At 51.0% G+C, this 21,283-nt stretch overlaps 9 protein-coding genes across 9 annotated transcripts; 5 read left to right on the forward strand and 4 right to left on the reverse strand.

The window, feature by feature from the left end:
* Positions 1-70: 70 nt before the first annotated feature.
* Positions 71-903, forward strand: N7481_010096 (putative ubiquitin conjugating enzyme; the record flags this gene model as incomplete). The annotated part of the gene is made up of 3 exons (XM_057269315.1): positions 71-227; positions 422-514; positions 647-903. The coding sequence occupies 3 exons, from the start codon at positions 71-73 to the stop codon at positions 901-903; spliced, it is 507 nt and encodes a 168-aa protein (XP_057119992.1).
* A 691-nt stretch (positions 904-1,594) lies between these two features.
* On the reverse strand, positions 1,595-2,591 carry N7481_010097 (RTA1 domain-containing protein; the record flags this gene model as incomplete). Its single annotated transcript, XM_057269316.1, has 3 exons — positions 1,595-1,685; positions 1,735-1,809; positions 1,879-2,591. The coding sequence occupies 3 exons, from the start codon at positions 2,589-2,591 to the stop codon at positions 1,595-1,597; spliced, it is 879 nt and encodes a 292-aa protein (XP_057119993.1).
* Positions 2,592-3,469: 878 nt separating this feature from the next.
* On the forward strand, positions 3,470-4,685 carry N7481_010098 (uncharacterized protein; the record flags this gene model as incomplete). Its single annotated transcript, XM_057269317.1, has 2 exons — positions 3,470-3,538; positions 3,726-4,685. 2 exons carry the CDS (start codon positions 3,470-3,472, stop codon positions 4,683-4,685), a joined length of 1,029 nt encoding a protein of 342 aa, XP_057119994.1.
* Positions 4,686-5,171: 486 nt separating this feature from the next.
* On the reverse strand, positions 5,172-8,134 carry N7481_010099 (metal cation transporter MSC2; the record flags this gene model as incomplete). The annotated part of the gene is made up of 5 exons (XM_057269318.1): positions 5,172-5,186; positions 5,225-6,173; positions 6,223-6,441; positions 6,494-7,666; positions 7,719-8,134. Coding segments are annotated over 5 exons (2,772 nt in total), but the record flags the coding sequence as incomplete, so codon positions are not given.
* Positions 8,135-8,604: 470 nt separating this feature from the next.
* Positions 8,605-10,125, forward strand: N7481_010100 (chitobiosyldiphosphodolichol beta-1,4 mannosyltransferase; the record flags this gene model as incomplete). Its single annotated transcript, XM_057269319.1, has 3 exons — positions 8,605-8,824; positions 8,903-9,099; positions 9,184-10,125. 3 exons carry the CDS (start codon positions 8,605-8,607, stop codon positions 10,123-10,125), a joined length of 1,359 nt encoding a protein of 452 aa, XP_057119996.1.
* Positions 10,126-10,270: 145 nt separating this feature from the next.
* On the reverse strand, positions 10,271-12,698 carry N7481_010101 (uncharacterized protein; the record flags this gene model as incomplete). The annotated part of the gene is made up of 5 exons (XM_057269320.1): positions 10,271-10,473; positions 10,528-11,292; positions 11,349-11,532; positions 11,616-12,533; positions 12,591-12,698. The coding sequence occupies 5 exons, from the start codon at positions 12,696-12,698 to the stop codon at positions 10,271-10,273; spliced, it is 2,178 nt and encodes a 725-aa protein (XP_057119997.1).
* A 493-nt stretch (positions 12,699-13,191) lies between these two features.
* N7481_010102 (thiolase family protein) lies at positions 13,192-14,642 on the reverse strand (the record flags this gene model as incomplete). Its single annotated transcript, XM_057269321.1, has 4 exons — positions 13,192-13,392; positions 13,460-14,059; positions 14,109-14,420; positions 14,493-14,642. The coding sequence occupies 4 exons, from the start codon at positions 14,640-14,642 to the stop codon at positions 13,192-13,194; spliced, it is 1,263 nt and encodes a 420-aa protein (XP_057119998.1).
* Positions 14,643-15,074: 432 nt separating this feature from the next.
* Positions 15,075-15,909, forward strand: ubc2 (E2 ubiquitin-conjugating protein RAD6; the record flags this gene model as incomplete). Its single annotated transcript, XM_057269322.1, has 5 exons — positions 15,075-15,116; positions 15,217-15,281; positions 15,341-15,406; positions 15,458-15,682; positions 15,786-15,909. 5 exons carry the CDS (start codon positions 15,075-15,077, stop codon positions 15,907-15,909), a joined length of 522 nt encoding a protein of 173 aa, XP_057119999.1.
* Positions 15,910-16,657: 748 nt separating this feature from the next.
* N7481_010104 (putative kinesin family protein (KinA)) lies at positions 16,658-19,699 on the forward strand (the record flags this gene model as incomplete). Its single annotated transcript, XM_057269323.1, has 4 exons — positions 16,658-16,662; positions 16,721-16,901; positions 16,968-19,393; positions 19,456-19,699. The coding sequence occupies 4 exons, from the start codon at positions 16,658-16,660 to the stop codon at positions 19,697-19,699; spliced, it is 2,856 nt and encodes a 951-aa protein (XP_057120000.1).
* Positions 19,700-21,283: the final 1,584 nt, after the last annotated feature.

Raw genomic sequence — 21,283 nt, forward strand, 5'->3', positions numbered from 1 at the left:
GCTGCTTGGTCTCGCACTGCTCCTGCTGAAACTCCCTCCCTCCCCTCTTCGCTCCTCCAATTCTCCCCCGATGGCGACTTCACCCGCTGGCCGTATGCTCTCCCGGCAACTGCAACAAATGCAGTCCGATAAGGACATCCCGGGGATCAGCGTTGGTCTGGTCGATAGCAATGTGTTCGAGTGGGAGGTGATGCTCATGATCTCCGACGACGTCAAATTATACGGAGGTATGTATGCAAGAAAGGATTGGCGGCAAACTGCCCTAACTATGGACCATCATACCCCTCCCCGGTTGTTAGCCGGGGATTGATCGGTTGATCTATAATATCTCATCATACACTGCCCTGTCCTGCTTTTCACTGGCGGGAGATATAATCTCCCACTCTTGCCCTGTCATGATTGCTAACCAGCATTTTTAAAGGTGGTTTCTTCCGCGCTCGCCTCTCTTTCCCGCAAGAATACCCGCATATGCCGCCGAAAATGAAGTTCGAATCCTCCGTCTTCCACCCGAACAGTAAGTGATCAACCGAATTCCCTGAAGCATGACATAGCACATATAGACACCGTCATATTTCTTCAGCCTTTCTCTTCCATCCCATATTTTCTCCTCTCTTGCCCCCTGCTAACACTTCCCGCAACGTACTAGTCTACCCCAACGGCGAAGTCTGCATCTCAATCCTACACCCACCCGAGGAGGACAAATACGGCTACGAATCTGCAGCGGAGCGCTGGTCGCCCGTACAAACCCCCGAGACTATCCTGCTATCCGTGATCTCGATGCTGTCCAGCCCGAACGACGAGAGCCCGGCCAATGTGGAGGCGGCCCGATTGTGGAGGGAGGATCCGGCGGAATTTAAGAAAAGCGTGCGCAGGTGTGTGCGTGAGAGTCAGGGTGAGGAGTAGAGAATAGAAGGGAGTAGACTGGTTTCTACTTTCCTTCTACTTCTATTTCTAATTCTATCCTTTAAGTTTACATTTTCTGTGGCATCTTTTCTTTTCTTTTCTTTTTTTCTTTTCATCTTGGTCTTTATGGTGCATCTGGATGGACATTTTCGATTTCGATTTTCGACTGCGTTTGCTTTTGCTTTTGCCTCTTTGGTTCTTTTTTTTCTCCTCCTCTCCCTTCTTCATCCGTGTGTCGGATCTCGTGATCTTGTGGTGCTCTTATTGCATGATAGAGCGAGCGGTATTGGAGTGTTTTATATGATGGAAGGAACTAGCATTTAGGGCCGCTGACTTTGATTGCCCCTAGTTTCGGTGATAGGATTGGAATTTTCCACTATGGACTCACTTTGGGAATTTTTGTTTTCAGCTCTCCTTGTAGCGGACATCCATGGATGGGGATTAGCAGTGGCCATGCTGAAAGTCAGTGTAGTACTACTCGTACTAGGGTAACATGATCCATGGATGATGGGAGCTGCTGTTGTTCAGTGGTATTCATTGCATATCTATTCTGCGCTAGAAGAGAATAATATTTTGCTCATGCTTTGGTTAAACTCTATTAAATGCAAGACATTACGATCAAGCGAAGATCATGGTAGGTTTCGGAAATAAACAGAAGAAAGGGTTGCTGGCGAGAAAGAGACGAAAGGCATTAGGCACGATTCTTGTAGCCAGTGCGCATTGAAGGAAGGAAGAAGCCGGGGTGGAATAGGGTGAAAGACAAGCAGGCCAAGGCGATCATCCTGGGACTGGTTAGAAAGAATACTAGAAGAGGGGCTGAATACAACTCACATTCCGTCCAGAACAAGGAACTCGCTCTCCTTTTGCATGAGGGGGTTACCCCAGCCACCAGCCATCTCGGGGATACTGAATTATAGTGATTAGTACGGAGATTCGGAGATGCGTGAAGAGAAAGGAGGAGAGGTAGTTGCATACCGATAGATACACCGAATTATCACGGTGAAGTAAGCGAAGATCTCAGCTCCGAGGATGAGTTGCATCCGAGTGCGAGGGATACCAGTTGTCGTTTCGAGATCCTTTTCGCCTTCCAATCCATTACCGTGTCGTCTAACGGTCCAGAAGAAGTGCAGCGCAACAAAGCCGCACACGGCCATGGTCGCAACCTGGAACGCGATACCAGCAATGATAATGTCGTCTCCGGCCTTTAGCATGGCCTGGTCGGTTTTGCCTGCGGCTGCGGCAACACCACCACCTGCAGCCTGCAAAAGCAGCGAGCCGACATCACATCCGATAAAGATCCAGGTAAAGAGTCGCGGCTTCAGCTTGGAGTGCTGCGGGCCCAGAGCGAGGACAATATGCTTGAGCGTTAAGTAGATACCGGCAGCCACGAAAGTCGGGGCCAGCACCAAACAGACGATCTGTAATTTAAAGGCGGGGGCACTCCATGGGTTGTCGTTCATCAAGACTCGTCCGATATAGCCCGCCATTTCCATCAAGGCACCGATGCCGAGGGCGGTCATGAATGTCCATGTTCGAAAGTAAATACCGAGGCCGAGTTGGGAGATTCCCAGGACGCCAAAGAAGACGGCGAAGAAGACATTGCCGCCGAAGTTGGGATAGTAGCCGTAGGTGGTGGCCTGGACGGGGCAGAGGGGACCGACTTCGAAACAATCCGCGTAGCTAGGCATGGCGAATGGTTGTAATCGTTGTGGCAGTGGCAGTGGGCGAGGAGGGAGGTGATAAAGGGAAGTTCCAAGGGAACTGAAGTCGCCTGGTGGTCAGAGTTTAATAACCAACTGGCTTGGCCTCGTTCTCGCTCACGGAATACGATGCTGACAAGAAAAAGTCTTTACATGTTGTTGGATTTACACCAAGGCCCAAGGCCTTGGGGCCGTCTGACGTGGAGCAGAGCATGGCTGATTGCTAACAAGGAAAACGCGCCATGCCGCCAATAAGTGGAGCCGCCAATTTTAACGGTTCAACTGTGACTGACGGAGAATTCTCATTGGCTGTCGTTCTCATCGGTTCCCATCGCACTCGTTCTCGTTCTCGTGCCCGGCCTCGCTTCCAGACTCCGCGATGATCCGATCCACCCTGGAGATCGGAGATTGGAGATGGACGAATCGGGGAAATGCAGACACATGGCATGCTGGTCTGGAATAGATCAGTCAGCCTTTGCATCTGGGCATATTAAACTTGGCGAGATCCCAGGTAGAAGCGGAGATGTGAGGCTGTGTGAAGTATGAAGTATGAAGTTATGAAGTCGTGAGGATGTGAAGATGTGAAGTTGAGTGAAATCGGAGTTAAGAGTTAGTCAGCCCCTTCTTCTTCTTGAGGAAGGCGCAAACCCCGAGTCTGCAATGCCTCAAAACGGCAGGCGCGATGCGCAGCACTTTCCTTCTGTCGATATCGCGATCACCTGATTTCCGACCTTCAACTTCGCGAACTTCCTCTTTCGTCTTTCGTCTTTCGTCTTTCGACTTTCGACTTTCGACTTTCGACCTATTTACAGTTCCTCTGTCGAGCTCCCTGTCAATGTCGAGTTGACTCCGGCTAACCCAGACTCATGGCTCCTCGTCGCACACATACCAAGTCGCGCAATGGCTGTGATCAGTGTAAGCGACGGCGTGTCAAGGTGAGTACCAAATATCCCCCAGTTACCCCACATCTATCTAACTCCGGCAGTGCGACGAGAAAGGTCCCCCCTGTTCCAATTGTACCTCCAGAGAACTCCCATGCTCCTATCTAAAAGCACCCCCCCCGCGATAGCCATGGCGATGCGCCCCCCCGGCCAAATACATCAATCTCAACTCGCGACTCAGGAACCCCCCCGTCCCGTCGCACCCATCAGTCCAGCCGCTTCAACCCCGTCTACCATTTCCCCCGTGCGCGACCTTGAACTCATGCATCAATTCTCCACCGATACATTTCGCACCCTCTGCACGGGCCCCTCGGAGTTTGAGGTGTGGCAGATCACGATTCCGCGACTCGCGCTGCGATACGACTTTCTGATGAATGGAATCCTGGCCGTAGCTTCGCTGCACATCGCCACAATCGTCGAGTCGCCGACTTCCTTGGCGTATATCGACACTGCCCTCCAGTACCATAATCTCACCTTTGGTCCCTTCCGCATCGCGATCGACAATCTCACCCAGCAGAACTGTGAGGCTGTGCTGGCGCAGTCTATCATTACCACCGTGATTGGCATTGCTCTCCCGCGGCTTACCGGCGCGCGGGATGAAAGTTCCAACATGACCGAGAATATCGTGACGGTATTTGAACTTCTCCAAGGCGTGCGAAAGATTATGCACATCGGCCGGTCGTGGATAAAATTAAGCCTTTTTTCCCGCCAAAAGGAGCTTTGGGATTCGGGACCGACAGAGCTGGATTCTGAAACGGCCGTCGCGCTGGATCGCCTGATGACGCTGAACGATGAAACACTGGCCAGCATCGATACGGACCAATATCGCATCAATAAGGATGTTATCACGCACCTGCGCCACTGTTTTACTTTATTCGGTAACTCTCAGGACCCGGCCAACGTGCTTGCATGGTTAGCTGCCGTGGACAAGGAGTTTGTGGATAATGTGCGGCGACGACAGCCGCTGGCCTTACTGATCCTTATGCATTGGGGCGTCCTGCTCGGCGAGCTGGACGGTCAACGATGGTGGGCTCGTAATTCGGGGAAGGCATTGGTCTCGGAGCTACTTCATGTTCTATATCCCGTTGATGCTCGCTGGGCGGATTCATTAATTTGGCCTCGACACAAAATGGGCTTATGAAGGTCCAATACGAAAGTGATGACTGAGAACTCGAATATTAGGCCATATAGATGACCAAGAAAGCGAAGCGCGGCATGGCCGCGGCTGCTTCGACGGATGCCGGTGCACATCCAGAGATTTCCAGGCCCAAAACACCTTGGCAAGCAACCAAAAGGGCTAGGCTCGATCCTGCCATACAAATTAGGCAGATGCATTCCACTGCGGTTGGGCATGAGAAACTCGCAGCCCGCGTCACTGCGCAAGAGTTTCCACGCACTCGCCTGCCCTATTGCATTTGGTATGGACGCCGTATGCTGCTTGATAAACTAAACTATATCTGAGCTCCAGGATACCATACTGTTATCCTAACTTGGCAGGTCCCGTTCTGAGTTGACGAATTTTGAATTTAGCGCTGATACCCCGGATGGAATACTATAACAAACGATCCTATACTCGATACAAAAAACGTTTAGAACAAATTCGTAAATCACAGAAAGAACATTTGATTCAAGTTAACGTGTTCTGTTTTACACTAAATTGTTAATTGGGTATATACAAACGCTCAACAGCGGGAAACTTTCGAAGTATACACGGCCACTTTGGCCAATATCATGATAAGTAATATTGTAGTGAATTGTATGTATGTATGTATGTCCTAGGGGGGACTTGCTCCCACCACCACACCAGCACCGGCTATCCCCATCGCGCTCCACTTGAACGACAATGTCCATGCTTTGCTCCCGAAGGTAGTTCTCCGTTCGCTGGCGGACATCTTCAAGGTCGGAGCCTCGGGATGCTATCACGTGGATTACGCCGAAAACCTTCAGTTTCTTATGTTCATGCGTGTGGTCATTATCGTGGTCGTGGGCATGATCGTCATGATCGTGGGCGTGGCTATGATTGTGGCTGTGACCGTGGGCTTGGCTGTGACTGTGGTTGTGCTGATGCCCATGATCGTGGCCATGGTCACATCCTTCGGAATGGTCATGTCCGTGGGAGTGTCCGTCGGACGACGACCCGGTATCGTCGAGCCAAAATTTCGGTACTGTGTAGCTAACCACCCCACGCAGGGTACTCACCCCGGCCAGTGTTTCACGAACATTATACTCCGTGTCCGCGGGCAGAGTCAGCAGTAAGCTTTTGGCGGTACTAGTGACGAGAGGAACCGCCGAGGCAAAGATCAAGATGGCAATAAAGCACGATGCGAGCGGGTCGTACCCGGACCAGCCAGAGTAGTGCACCAAAATGGTCGAGATGACCACGGCCACGGAACCGAGGGTATCGGCGAGAATGTGTAGGAAGATACCGTGCATATTTTCGTTGCCGTGGGAGTGATCGTGGCCGTGGTCGTGTCCGTGATGGTGGTGGCCGTGCTCGAAGCTAAAGATGCCGACCAGGTTCACAAGTAATCCAGCGAAGCTGACTGCGAGAAGTTCGCCGATGCGGTGCATTTCGCTTCCTGATGACAACCGCTCCACTGCCTCGTAGATGATTTCCACGCTGATGATCCTGTTCAAGGTTAGCATTTGATGCTGGCTCCGTTCAGTGTCCGCCTTACATTAGAAAAATGCCGTTGGCGAACCCGGACAAAGTATCCACTTTGCCATAGCCGTAGGGGAATCGGGCATTTGGAGGCCATTTGCTCATCACAGCTGCACATAGCCCTACAACTAGGGCAAGGCAGTCGAAGAACATATGAATACTGTCGCTGAGCAGTCCAAGGGAGCCGGTCAGGAATCCGTAGGATAACTGGACAAGCATGAAGGTGAAGTTCAAGCTGTGATTTGTTAGTTGAGTATACACCGAGGAGCGATCGGAATAGCACTCACCACATGAAGTAGAAGATACTACGGGAGTCTTTCTCCTTCAGGATGCTATGGAGCAGGGGATAAGGCTCGCTGCGATGCAGGAGCCATTTTGTCACCGCGCCCACCTCTGTAGGGCCGTGGGAATGATTGTGGTGATGGTGTGTATGGCTGTGTGAATGCGCGTCCAGGCGCAAATGCTTGTCGTCCATCCTGGAAGCAAAGAAAGAAAGGCAAGCTAGAATACAGCGCGCAACATAAACCATCATAATATCATCATGGACGTGTGGAGAGGAAAGCAGGGCCGCGGAGCCAGTAGTCACTGCGAGGCCAACCTTGCTAGATGATCGGATACTAGCGGGGGATGAAAATACCAGTGCGGTTGCAAGGAGCCCGGCCGGGGCCAGAACATAGATCGAGTCAGCCAAAGCGAAAGGTAAGCCTCCGGAGGCAATCATGGCTAGAACGAGGAGGAAACCTCCCGATACCAGGGCGAGAGGAGCATCGGTCGTAACAATGACAGCAGAGTGGCTGAGACTAGAGGCTTTGTCCTTTGAAAGTGACTCGGCAACGAGGCCTGGCTCTGGAATGGGTCCTTGGCGGCGAAGAGCAGGGAAAGGGGGGGAGATGACGAATACTGAGAGTACCAAGGCAAGATACCCAGTCAATGGCCACGCATCCCACGTTTTGTTCAGGCCTAGGTAGCTTAACACAGTAGCCGTTCCCAAAAGCGAAATCGTGAAAATTTTCCGGTTGTATCTTTCCTGTACAGCAATGCGAGGATCCGAAGCGACTAGCTTAGGCACTCCGGTAGCCGTCGCAAGAAGAAGCGCAAAGGCGACTAGAAACCCTCCTACTTTCAGTGCTGCATATATGGGTAGCCCAACCGAGCATATCTGCAGGAAAGCAGCTTGAGCACCCTGGGCACTGGGCGTTGGGAATTTCACGGAAGAGAGGCCGTTAGAGCCACCGGCATGCCTGTTCAAGCGGATCAATTGAAGACATCCGAAGAGAAGAAGCGTAACTGAGGTCAATATGCAGGCCTTTTGTCCGACCTGTTCGACAATTCCGACAGAGGTTTTGTGTGTTGTTTCGGAGGCATCTAGATCACCTGCGCTCTGCTGCGCGCATTTCCTTGGGTACCAGGACAGTGCTATCCAGGGCAAAGCGATTAGGGCGCCGGCTAGCACTTCATGCCTGGGAGATGTCAGTCGTCACTTCAGCACGAGATTTCTGTATGTCCACGCACACTTGGTTGGAGCTAGTCTCTGACTTTACAGAAGTAGCTTGTGGGTTCATATCATGGGCGTGTGGCGCGTCGTGGTGAATTGATGACACGCTGTGGGTATGACCGTGGTGCGCAAGCGAATGGGAGTGGGAGTGGGAGTGGGAGTGGCTGTGACCGTGAGAATGGGAGTCATTGTGGTTATGCTGAGACCAGGATGGTTGGGAGGCGTGTCCGTATGAGCCATTGCCATTGACAGAGTCGGTCATGTCCGGTGGCGGTTGGGGGGGGCATTGGACAGGTCCAGCGAGAGAGGGGCCGGCGGGGGTTGGGCATAGCGAGATCGAGTATGTCCACGGCCACGACTGTGACCGTGTGCATGTGTATGTCCATTGACCGGTGCGATATCCGCATTCAGGGGCGGTGCCCCCGTCGACATTGTCTGGAGAAGGGGGGTGGAGTGGGTGTCGCACGTGGAATAGGAGATGGGATGGTTATGGGAGAGCCTGCTAAGCTCAGAGTGTGGGTAAAAGGACAGTAAAAACAGGCAGCATTGCGCGCAATAAATGTAGACCGAATGAACGTGAATATGAATGTGAAACAGAATTAGCGCAGCACAATGCCGAGCAGATCGAAGCTGGGCTTGACGGAGGAAGCTCGAACCGCTGGGGGCGGCCAATCGCGCGGGAACCTTGGGGGAGCCACGTGACCAGATATCTTATCGCGGGAATCTTCGGATCACGTGGGCTTATCGATAAGGCGGCCTCCGCGGGAGAACATCCCATTGTACACTTACACTTACACTACACCTACATCTACACTTGCAACTACTGTACAATGCTATTGTGATCGATAATTTCAACGAGGTCGAGCCTCGTGCACTAACTACCTACCTACCACCACCACCACCATGATTGAATCCCTTATCACCATCGCATTCTGCCTATCAACCGCCCTGACCGTGGCCATTCTGCTTCTCCCATCCCAATACAAGCCAACCTCCGACCCGAAGGAGAAACGGAGTGTGCAGATCCTTGTCTTAGGCGATATAGGCCGGAGTCCGCGCATGCAATATCATGCGCTGAGCATTGCCAGAAACGGGGGACGCGTGGTGATCATTGGTTATAAAGGTGAGTTGGGCGGCCTACATACCCAAAGTGCCACGAGGGCAGCGCAGTATAACTAACATTTGGAACCTCAACATTTAGAATCCGATCCTCACCCTGATATTGAATCACACCCCGACATCTCCATTGTTCCCATCCGCCCCCACCCCGCATACCTTCAAACAAGTAATAAGCTCTTGTTTATCATCTACGGGCCACTGAAGGTGCTCTTCCAGGTCGCATGTCTATGGAAGTGCCTAGCATATACTTCCCCACCAACAAGATGGCTTCTAGTCCAGGTATGTCGTTTGAACAAATATTTCGTCGATGCACCTAGTTAAGTATCTATCCTATGATCTGGACATTTGCTGATGACCAAATAGAACCCACCTTCGATTCCCACGCTAGCAGTCTCCTCGATAACTTGCTTCCTACGACAAACGCGCTTGGTCATCGACTGGCATAATTTCGGATATTCCATCCTAGCATTGAAGCTCGGCCCAACACACCCCCTCGTCAAGTTGTCGATTTGGTATGAGAAGACATTCTGCAAGATGGCTTCGGCCCACCTATGCGTGACCGATGCCATGCGATCCGTCCTCAAGAAGGACTTCCAGCTTCAGGCTCCCATCTTGCCGCTCCATGATCGTCCTGCCAGTCACTTTCAGCCCATCACTGATCCCAAAGCCCGTAACGAGTTCCTGGAAACTCTACCGGAGACAAAAGACGTGCGTCCCTTGTTAGAATCGGGATCACTCCGAGTCCTGGTCAGCTCGACTTCTTGGACCCCGGATGAAGATTTCTCGGTCCTTATCGATGCCCTGCTCCAGTATTCGGAACAGGCCGTAGCTCAGCCACGCCTGCCACATATTCTGGCTATCATCACGGGTAAGGGTCCGCAGAAAGAGATGTATTTGAAGAAGATTGCTGCTCTGGAAACTGCTGGCAAGTTTGAAAAAGTCACCATTCGCACGTCGTGGTTGACGGTATCCGACTATGCCCGTCTTCTCGCATCAGCATCTCTGGGAGTGAGTCTGCACACTAGCAGTAGCGGGGTAGATCTCCCAATGAAAGTTGTTGACATGTTCGGTGCGGGCTTGCCAGTGGTCGGCTGGAGTCGATTCGAGGCATGGCCTGAGTTGGTGACTGAGGGTGTGAATGGAATGGGATTTGGCAGTGCGACGGAACTATTAGACCGGTTGGTGGAGTTGTTTGGTGATGATCAGAAACTGGCGAGTCTTCGGGCAGGTGCTCAGAAGGAAAGTTCCCGCAGATGGGACGATGAGTGGGATCCCATCGCTGGGTCCCTCTTTGGGTTGACGTAGCAAAGCTACTCGATCACAATTCACTACATAAATCATAAAATCATTGTGATCTCAAGAACAAAATCCGGGCCATTTGTGCCCAAAATCGTGGCTTCCAGTCTCTCAAATACAATCCCAATTAGCTTTGTCGTAGAAATGGTGAGTATTAAGTGAGGTTGCTGCACTTGAATTTGGAGTTGCAGGAGGGACAAGTATCGAAAGCCCTGGCGACACCCATGAAGACGGGACTTATCGCTTCATCACGCAGGCGAGCAATCAATTCTTCATCCAGAAACTCTATCTGGCAAGTAGAACAGTATTTGGAGATGCCAGGCTCTTGAATGGCCAGGGACGTAAGTCCACAGCGTACTATATCAAACGTCAGATCGTTATCAAGAATTTCTGGCGTGATACTTTACTTACCAAAAAGATGGCCACTTTCGCATTGGGCCTCTGTGGTTGAGGCCCAAGGAATACCTGCTTCGCAAATATCGCACTTCTCAAATAAGTGACCCCCTGCTTGGGAGAGCTGGTCTGGCGATTTGCTCGATATTGTGGAGGCACCATTCGTACAATTTGATATTTCCTCGCTCAAATCGGCACCCGTCTTTACTGCTAAACGTTCCAGGGCCCTTTGAGCTTGAGGGCGAGTCGACGCAAGGCGTTTATCCACGATACTACAGCATGCGGCAGCGTAGATGAGTCTTTGATCCTCGGTGTTGATTTCATCATCCTTGTCGCACCGCGAAAGCAAGAAAGTGACAGGCTTCTTTCTTCCACTTCCTTCGGATTGTTCATTGTGATCGGGAACTGGCGAGAAGAGCGACTCGAGATCTGGGGATTCCTCGGTACCCTCGAATGCAAACCCGACAACGGCCCTCTCGTCGGATGCGACTTTGTATTGAATCATATTTGTCGGGTGGCGAGTAACAAGAACTGCAAGGACACCACGGTAGGAGGCTAAACCCCAAACTCGATTCATGGCGTATCCTTGCAGATCGTGGTCTAAATCATATTGTTCACGAATATTCTTGATTACCTTGCTCCACTGTGGCAGGCCCAGACTGCAATCGGATTCAGCTTCCTTTGTAATCGTTGTCTCCAATCCAATGACAGCTCCTAGTGCGGCCGAGGTGCCCAGGTGAAGCACACATGAATCATTTTGCTCGTCGGTCAATGTGGCCATGCCTGAAACTGTTCAGTTTTATTTTCAACCCCTGCATAGAAAGATTCCCATCACCTACCTGCGATGAGTTCCCAGTCACTTCGAGGCTCGCCGTCTTCAATGGGAAATGATGATGTAGAAGTTGGCCAGAATTCAAATCGGTCTTTGCCCTTCCCGGTGCCTTGATAAACAGCACGAGGCATAGAGATAGTAAGGAATCCGGTGGAGGTGCCAACTACCAAATTTATCTTTGGGGATTGGTTCTATACTCAGAGTCAGCATATACTTTGAGAACCAGTAGAAAAGAAACAAAATGAAACAAAAGATCAAAAGATCAACCACGCACCGTGTGAATCCATTTTATTGGGCCTTCGACCTGACAGTACGCCCACCTTGATGATGAATTTGCCAATGAATGGTCTGCCAGATCAGCCGTAACTTGGTATTCCGCAGTAGTATTAGTACCGTTGTCCGATCTACGCAAGGTGATGGTCGTCTTCAGGGGGTATAGCTGCTTGCCATACACAGCTGCGATCATTGCCGAGGTCGAATGGACGCCATTTTTCTTTGCTGCATGCAAAGGGGCCCATGGCCCGGTCGAGATTGACAGAATGCGTGATTTCAGTTGAAGGGTTTTCTGGAGAATTGACCCAGGACAAACCTTGGGTGTGTTCTTCTCCCCGGAAAGCTGATAAGAAGTCAACTTCTCGGTGTGATAAGACCGGGTAGATGATGTGGGGTTGGCGTTCCTCTTAATTTGTAGCAGAACGACCTCGTTGGCATCATTTGTAACAGACATCAACTGGATACCCCATCGACTCTCAGGTTCCGATGCCTGGTCAGAATCTTCGGGTTGTATTGGAGTTTTCAGAGGCTCGCACCAATGGAAGGATCGAATATTTGCCTTGCGAAGTAGTTCGCCAGTCAGTGTCGAGGGAGCCGAGGGGTCAGGATGCAGCGCATGATTGACAATCGCGACTCTTGTCCATATCGCTCTAGGCCCAATAGGTTCCCACAGCGACAGGATCAAGTTTGACCCCAGAACAGCCAATACACTGCGGCGGAATCGAGCCAGTCCTGCCGGAGACCATGCTAGGCCAATGACAGTACTTGTTGACTGCTCAGCACCAAGAGAGAAATCATCCCGATTTTGAGGGGGGATGGGTGCCCATTCGGCATTAGTGAAGGTATTGACGCGAATACGCGTGATATCCCAAGCATCTTTGCCCGGCGTGTTTGGTTTCAAGCAGCCAGTTTTGGGTGTCTGTCTTAAACGTTAGGATAGGCCAGGATGGACTCGCACAGGGTATATTGCACGCACTAAAATCTGGACATGCTCGCCTGCGGCCACAGCAAGGTCACCGTCGGGCGACCAGGAGAGAGCTTCGAAGCAGGAAGGAAGAAGCTGTAGTTCTATAGGATTGAGCATTTTGTTGAGGGCTCACTAAATGCGCAGCATTTTCAAGAGTGATTGATCAACTTGAAGAGAAAGAAAGGTGGGAACCTTGGAATGTTTGGTGATGGCTGGGCCTGCGAGCGATGGTTGGAGCTGCCCCGATCGGGACTAGCGCCATTGACGATCAAAATTTGAAGATCTCAGAGTATTTCAAGTTGATTAGAGGTTGCTACGAGTAATAATTAGGTAAATGACTGGTAATAAAGTTTCCTAGGTTCATTTTTATTTTGGACGAGAGGGTCTTCAAGTTGACAACTCATTCGAGCTTATTCAGGATAATACTAGTATGCAACTTGTTTTATGCATACCCAGGTGGGTACAACTCTCCTAAATATATACAGACCAACTTGGATAAAATCGAGTTGAATTTCCCAATTTGCATTTTGAATTTAACGTGCGAAGACTTTGAAGGAGGCAGGGGAGGGTATGGAGGGTATCATTAACACTGTAGACCACATAGGATCACTCAGTCCACGCGATCCAGCTTCTGTACGACCATGGCACTCGCCGCACCACCACCGTTGCAAATAGCCGCCACGCCGTACTCACCAGGCTGCAATTGGTGAAGCAGGGTGACAAGAATACGGGAGCCGGAGCTTCCTAGCGCATGACCCAGGGAGATAGCACCACCAAGCATATTCACCTTGGCATCCTGGAGACCAAGAATCTAAAAGGAAAAAAAAGAATATGTTAGCAATAAATCGCGAATAGTGGAAAACCGAATCCTCGTAAACAGCTGGATGTTTTACCTTCTCGTTGGCCTTGATAACAGCTGCGAAAGCCTCGTTGAACTCCCATACGGCAACTTGGTCCTTGGTGATACCGGCTCGCTCCAGAGCGATAGGGACGGCCTTGGCTGGGGCCACAGGGAAGTCAACAGGGTCAATGGCCGCATCAGCGGTCGAGACAATGCGAGCTAGAACCCGGCCACCAGTGCCAAATTCCCGAGCAATCTCCTTGTTGGCGAGGACGAGAGCCGATGCGCCGTCGTTCATGGTCGAAGCATTACCAGCAGTCACGGTACCCGTACCATCCCGCAGGAAAGCAGGCTTCAGGCTAGTCAGCTTGTCGGCACGCAAGTTCTCAAAACCCTCATCCTTTTCGATGACGGTGTCACCCTTCTTTCCCTTGACAGTGACGGGGGCAATCTCGTCGGCGAACTTGTTCTCCTTCCAAGCTGCCTGGGCTCGCTCATAGGAACGAATAGCGTATTGATCTTGATCCTCTCGTGAAACATCATACTTCTTAGCGGTCTGCTCTGCGCAGATTCCCATGTGGAACTGGTTGTACACATCCCAGAGCCCATCCTTGATCAAACCGTCCTCGAGCTTGATCTCGCCAAAGGGGGGGCAGCTGGCTTGATCGAGGCATGTAGTAAGGTACACGGGTCATGTTCTCCATACCACCAGCAACTTGTGCCTCGGCCAGTCCCAGTTGAATGTTCTGGGCGGCCAATGCAACCGCCTTCAGACCGGAGGCGCACACCTTATTGACTGTCATCGACTCGACGGTGGAAGGCAGACCGGCAAAGATGGAAGCTTGACGAGCGGGAGCCTGACCAACCGACCCCTGCAGAACATTTCCCATGTAAACATCGGTGATCTTCTCCACGGGGACGTTGCTTTTGCTGAGAGCCGACTTGATGGCGACCGCGCCGAGTTGGGGAGCCGAAACCGAGGCAAAGGAGCCATTGAACTAAGTAGGAAGGGTGAGCAATCTTGATTCGTTCTCCGGGAGAGACTGTATGGTTGCACAGCATTTCCGTACCTTGGCAGTTGGCGTACGGGCAGCACTGAGAATATATGCTTCTTGAATCTCCTTCAACGACGGGCGTGCGGAGCTAAACTGTCTCTGACTTCGGAATGCGGGGAGAGCAGCCCGCACGGAGCGGGTTGACAGCCTCGGGGCGGTGATCATGGTTGCTATGAGAGATATTACTGTATGGAAGCTACCCTGGAGAATGAGCAAGAGGAGGGACAAAAAAGCAGGAGGAGGAAAAGAAAGAAGAGAAGAAAGGTGCACGCTGAACAAATACAGGGCGGTTAACTGCGGTTGGCGGGTAGGCGGCATTCCGCGTATACCTCGGCTGGCGGGCTGGTGGAGATCACATGATATGACATAATCGTCAATATTGATGCCCGCAGGTTCAGGCAACAAATAATGACTAACATTCTGCCGCGAGTTCCCCCATCGGGCCGGGCCCCTCTTCAATTGATTGACCGTTCCCTCTCTCTTCTCATGCTTCATCTGGCGTGCTCGACCGTCACACCTAGATCTTCTGCTTCTGAAATTGTTGCAGAACTTTCTCATTGATCTTTACCAGCTCCTCCCGCTCACAGATTTATCATCATGTCGACCTCTGCCCGCCGCCGTCTCATGCGGGACTTCAAGGTATGTCGATGTCATATACTGCCGGGGGCGTCTACGGGGAAATTGCGAGATTGGTCACCCACCTCATTGCAGATACTGTTTTTTTACTTTCGATAAGCAGCTGTGTGAGAAGGGATTGATTTCCTCATTTTTCCGGAGACCCCCTCGCCCTTCTTTTGCCCCAGGGTCCCCCGTTATCGGTCATTTTGCCCCTCCCGCTAATCATTTGGTTTTTGTGACTTTAGCGTATGCAAACCGACCCCCCCTGCTGGTGTCTCTGCCTCCCCTGTTGCCGATAATGTGATGACATGGTATGTAAAGGTATATTTCAGCCTGGGGTTCCTTTCCTAACGCATCCATAGGAATGCCGTCATCATTGGTCCGGCCGATACACCCTTTGAGGATGGAACTTTTCGCCTCGTGATGAACTTTGAGGAACAATACCCCAACAAGCCTCCTGGCGTCAAATTTATCAGTCAGATGTTCCATCCCAATGTCTACGGAACCGGTGAGCTCTGTCTCGACATTCTTCAGAACCGATGGAGCCCCACCTACGATGTGGCGGCCATCTTGACGAGTATTCAAAGGTATGGTTTAGCTTATAGGCTTACTCTTTGCGCCCATCGAGTTATCTTTTCCTCTCCCTTCCCTTGCCTTCATCATACTGACTTCTTTCTTCTTCAATTCCAGTCTGCTCAATGATCCCAACACCTCCTCGCCGGCGAACGTCGAAGCATCGAACCTGTACAAGGATAACCGCAAGGAATACATCAAACGCGTCCGCGAAACCGTGGAGAAGAGCTGGGAGGACTAGAAAAAAAAAACTATCAAGGCATGACCTGGAGCTCAGTTTGTCTTTCTCTTCGCCTTGTTTGCTGCTTTGGACAAGCACGCTGGGGTGGAGGAAAGAGTTGGCACCGGAATCGGCTATTTGATCTGCACAGCGTGGGGTTTGGGCGCCTGGTTTACATTCTCTTCTCTTGTGTTTTCATTTCATTTCATTTCTGTCCTGGACGACTTTTTCATGTGCATTATGGTTCTTCTAATGTGGTGTCCCTTTCTGGTTTCTGTGATTTACCTTATTTTACCCCCATAGCTTATTTGCATTAGCCTTTGGACATTTGATGACTGATTGGTAGCCCTTGTAAATACAATAAAAAATATAAAGGTAAATGCCATGAATTAAAGTTGAGTGGGATGTACTCTGCAGATTCCCTGCAGACGCGGAGGAAGCGGAGGAAGCGGTCGGCCAAGAGAAACTCCCAAACGGGCGACCCGTCAACATTGGAAATCCACTTCGATCTTCTTCTTCTTCTCTTCCTCCCCCCTCCCTCTTCACCAGGGCCCTTTGTTTGCTTCTTTTTCTTTTTCTTTTCTTTTCCTACCCTGTTTTCTACTGGGTGTACTACGTGGGTGCAGTTCTCGTGGAGGTCACACACACACTCATACAGACCACCCCTATTCCTCTACTTCTCGACCCCCAGGATTTGTCTGCCCCTCCTTGGGGTTGTGTTTTTTTTGGGTTTGTTCGCGCGAGAGGTGATCATCGCTGAACCGTAAATATGGCGTGAGTTGACTCCCACAGCAACACATCGAAAATGAAATGTCTCTGACTCGATCTCTAGGTCTGCGGGGTCCAACACCATTAAGGGTACGCACAATGTGGAAGATGTGGTGGAGCGAAGACGGCTAACCCCCCCAACGCGTCTAGTCATCGCCCGATTCCGACCTCAAAACAAGGTCGAGTTAGCCTCCGGAGGTCAACCGATCGTTCATTTCGAAGGCGAGGAATCATGTATGATCACGGTGAGTCAATGGAGAGCATTCTGGCCCTCTTGATATCTTGAAACACTGACACGGGTTGCGGTGTAGTCCCAAGAGGGTTCGGGTGACTTCACCTTTGATCGGGTGTTCCCCATGGACTCGGCTCAAAGAGACATCTTCGACTTCTCGGTCCGACCTACGGTTGACGATATATTGAACGGTTACAATGGAACGGTGTTTGCGTATGGTCAGACCGGTGCGGGAAAGTCATATACGATGATGGGATCCGACATTGACGACGATGTGGGAAAGGGTGTCATTCCCCGAATTGTCGAGCAGGTCTTCGCCAGCATCTTGACGAGTCCGAGCAACATTGAATATACCGTGCGGGTCAGTTATATGGAAATTTACATGGAGCGGATTCGTGATCTCCTCGTGCCGCAAAACGACAATCTTCCCGTCCACGAGGAAAAGAACCGCGGGGTTTACGTCAAGGGATTGCTGGAGGTATATGTGTCGAGTGTGCAGGAGGTCTACGAGGTGATGCGCCGTGGTGGAAATTCGCGAGCTGTGGCCGCGACCAACATGAATCAAGAGTCTTCTCGTTCGCACTCCATCTTCGTCATCACTGTCAGCCAGAAGAACGTTGAAACTGGGTCCGCCAAGAGTGGTCAGTTGTTCCTGGTCGATCTGGCTGGTAGTGAGAAGGTTGGAAAGACAGGAGCTAGCGGTCAAACTCTGGAGGAAGCTAAAAAGATTAACAAAAGTTTGAGTGCCCTGGGAATGGTCATCAACGCGCTCACGGATGGCAAATCGACTCACATCCCGTACCGTGACTCCAAGCTCACTCGAATTCTGCAGGAGTCGCTTGGAGGTAACTCTCGAACGACGCTGATCATCAATTGTTCGCCTAGCAGCTACAACGATGCCGAAACCGTATCCACCCTGCGTTTCGGTTCACGCGCCAAGGCAATTAAGAACAAGGCGAAGGTCAACGCCGAGCTGAGCCCGGCCGAAATGAAACTCCTCCTACGGAAAGCCCAGACTCAAGTCACCAATTTCGAAACCTATATCTCGGCCCTGGAAAATGAGGTCTCAACGTGGCGCAATGGTGACAACGTCCCCAAAGATCAATGGACACCTGCGCGCGGCAACGAGATCGTCAGCGCGACCAAAGCGGAGGCTCGTGCCCCTCGACCCGGAACGCCATCTCGTCTTCAAGAAACTGCACGCGCGGAAACTCCACGACCCGATTCCCGACTTGGAGACCGCTCCAGCACGCCCAGCCTGGTGCTGGAGAAGGACGAGCGGGAGGAATTCCTTCGCCGTGAAAATGAATTCCAAGATCAAATCGCCGAGAGGGAAACGCATATCGTGAATGTCGAACGCAGTCTCCGCGAAGCTCGAGAGGAGCTGAAGTCAATCAGGGAGGGTGCCGGACGATCTGGAAAGGATAATGATCGCCTGACCACCGAAGTCAACGAGCTGCGTATGCAGCTTGAGAAGGTGTCCTACGAGGGCAAGGAGGCTGCCATCACCATGGATGGCCTGAGAGAGGCCAACTCCGAGTTGACCGGTGAGCTGGATGAGGTCAAGCAGCAGCTACTCGACGTCCGTATGAAGGCGAAGGAAACCACGGCCGCAATGGATGAGAAGGAGAAGAAGAAGGCAGAGAAGATGGCGAAGATGATGGCTGGCTTCGACTTGGGTGATGATGTCTTCTCGACGAACGAGCGTAAGCTGCAGGGCCTGATTTCGCGCGTGGACGCCTTGTACGAGGTCAGCGCAGCAGGCGAGACTATTGCACCTGACGACGTTCTCGAGCTTCGGACTAGCTTGCTAGAGACCCAAGGATTCATTCGCCAGGCAGAGCTGACGATGAACGACCGAGGCGAGTTTGGCGATCTGCAGGACAGTCGCCGAACGGAGCTAGAGCAGAAGCTGGAGGACGTCCAGAGGGACTACGAGGATCTTCTATCTCGTAACCTCGGCGATGGAGATGTGGAAGAGATCCGCGAAAGACTCGAGAAGTCCTTCATCAGCCGAAAAGATATCGAAGCCGCCGCCGTCGACGAACTTCGAGCTGAAATTTCCCGCAAGGACGAGGAAATGAACAAGCTGCGACAGAACCTCGTTGACACTGAATCACGCACCTCGACCAATGGCACTGCTAGCAAGACACTTCAGCAGCAGATTTCCGAGTTTGATGCCATGAAGAAGTCGCTGATGCGGGACTTGCAAAATCGTTGCGAGCGAGTCGTTGAGCTCGAAATCTCGCTGGATGACGCGCGGGAACAATATAACAACGTACTCCGCTCATCGAACAACCGCGCCCAACAGAAGAAAATGGCATTCCTTGAGCGCAACCTCGAGCAGCTCACTCACGTTCAACGGCAATTGGTTGAGCAGAATAGTAGCTTGAAGAAGGAGGTCGCCATTGCAGAGCGCAAGTTGATTGCACGAAACGAGCGTATTGCCAGCCTCGAGAGCTTGCTCCAGGAGAGCCAAGAGAAGTTGACCCAAGCCAACCACCGGTATGTTCTTTCCAGCAAAACTCTTATGATCATTTGGTCTCAAATACTTACTCTATTCACAGATTCGAGGCTCAGCTTACCGCCGTGAAAGAGCGCCTGGAGGCTGCCAAGCAAGGTTCCACCCGCGGCCTGCCCACAATGGACGGCAGTGGGAGTTTCAGCTTTGGAGGATCTCGCATTGCGAAGCCGTTGCGCGGGGGCGGCGGCTCAGATGGGCCGCCGCCCAATGCGAACGTCGCGGGTGTTCAGTCGCAGGAGACGACTGGCAAGCGCACGAGCTGGTTCTTCGGCCAGGACCGCAAGTGATCGCGATGGTCTAGTCACGCCCTCAGAAGAGTGCTCGTCCTTCGCGATGCTACTCTTGAAACTTGATGACTGCATCCCGTTCACCCCGGATATCTTTCAATTTGTCCTTTTGTCGCTGGCCTTTGGCTGACCTGACCTGATCTTGCTCTACTCTGCTCTCACCTAACGCCCTCCACGAGTCTCATCTATTTGTTTTCGTTTCTTTGCTTTGCCCGGGACAGGCGAGCCTGGTTCATTCCCCTCGTCCTTGCTGACGTTGCTCTTTTCTTCGTTTCCTTTTTTTTGTCCTATTTCAGTACATTAGACCGCGCCCTGCTTGCCTGTCGGGGACTGGAGATCCATGGATCTGGATCTTCCCGATACCCTTTGTACATCAAACTCAGATAGAATGCAGCGGAATTGGTATGTAGCCTACGATGAAGATGGCTTGGTATGATCAGTTCGACTGCGTCGAGACGATGGTGTTATGTTTACTATATACTGCGACAGTTCCACATTTCGTTGTTTAGTCACCAGTTGATTCCCATGCCTACAACTTAAGTCGTCGAATGCCGTTTAAGACGCGTCATAAGTATTTAGAATGGTATAGTTAAGTAGTACTCTTCCTAAAAGAATATGCCCAACCAAGTACAATTATTACTACTGCTAGTTAGTAGTAGCCTTCAGGCCACCTGTCTGTAGATCAAAGCTTGAACACTTCACTTCATTGACCCGTTGCTGCCTGATTCTACTACGTAGTTAGCAGCCCTGGAGTACGCCTCGTGCTAGACTGCCACTAGTAATTAGTATAACAAACTTGTCTTTCCAATGCTCCATCTTTAAATCCCTTCATATATTCCAAGGTTTGCATTTCACCACACAAGTTTGAACCCAATGCAGTTACTATCCTTCCCACAGGAAATAATCATCCTCATCGCCAGCAAACTAGAAATTTGAATTTTCAAGTCTGCTGCATATTATCATTTTCATGAGGAGATCATGCTATGCAACAAATCTGAAGCACAATCAATCACATTCTGAGCCCCATAAACAAGACCCACATTCTTTCTCAAACCACGTCATTTTCTGTGCTTCCACAACAAACCGGGCATTTACTTACCATTGATCTTGGAAACAGCTTGTGAGTGTGAATGTGACCGTGGAGAGGTCGGTTCGCCATCTCAATTGTTGAGAAGTGAAACTCCGAGGTCCAAAATTATGATGCTTGTTACTATCTTTCACGACCACGATAGGCCGCTAGTTGTCACTTCGTAATGGTATTGCAGCTTGCATGAAAGTCTGGTTTATTCTATAATAGGGTGGGGCCTAAGATCGTGCAATACTTCCTAACCAGGTTATTTTGCCAAGGACTTTATTAACACCTCTTACAATACTCAAAAATAGGCATTTTCTATTTAGGTTTATCAACTGTCGTGGTACCCACTTTCACCTGTGGAGGTCACATATACTCCTGGCACCAGAGAACCATTCATACGTCAGTCCGTGTGGCCCCCAATTTCGAAAATCAATCCCCTTTGCAATAAGGCAAATGGCAAGACTGTGTGCGAGATTTATACAGCAATTGCTATGCATAGCATTGTTGAA

Source organism: Penicillium waksmanii, assembly GCF_028829765.1.
Source record: "Penicillium waksmanii strain IBT 27052 chromosome Unknown utg000008l:1.0-5622682.0:1.0-5626561.0, whole genome shotgun sequence".
Taxonomy (NCBI): domain Eukaryota; kingdom Fungi; phylum Ascomycota; class Eurotiomycetes; order Eurotiales; family Aspergillaceae; genus Penicillium; species Penicillium waksmanii.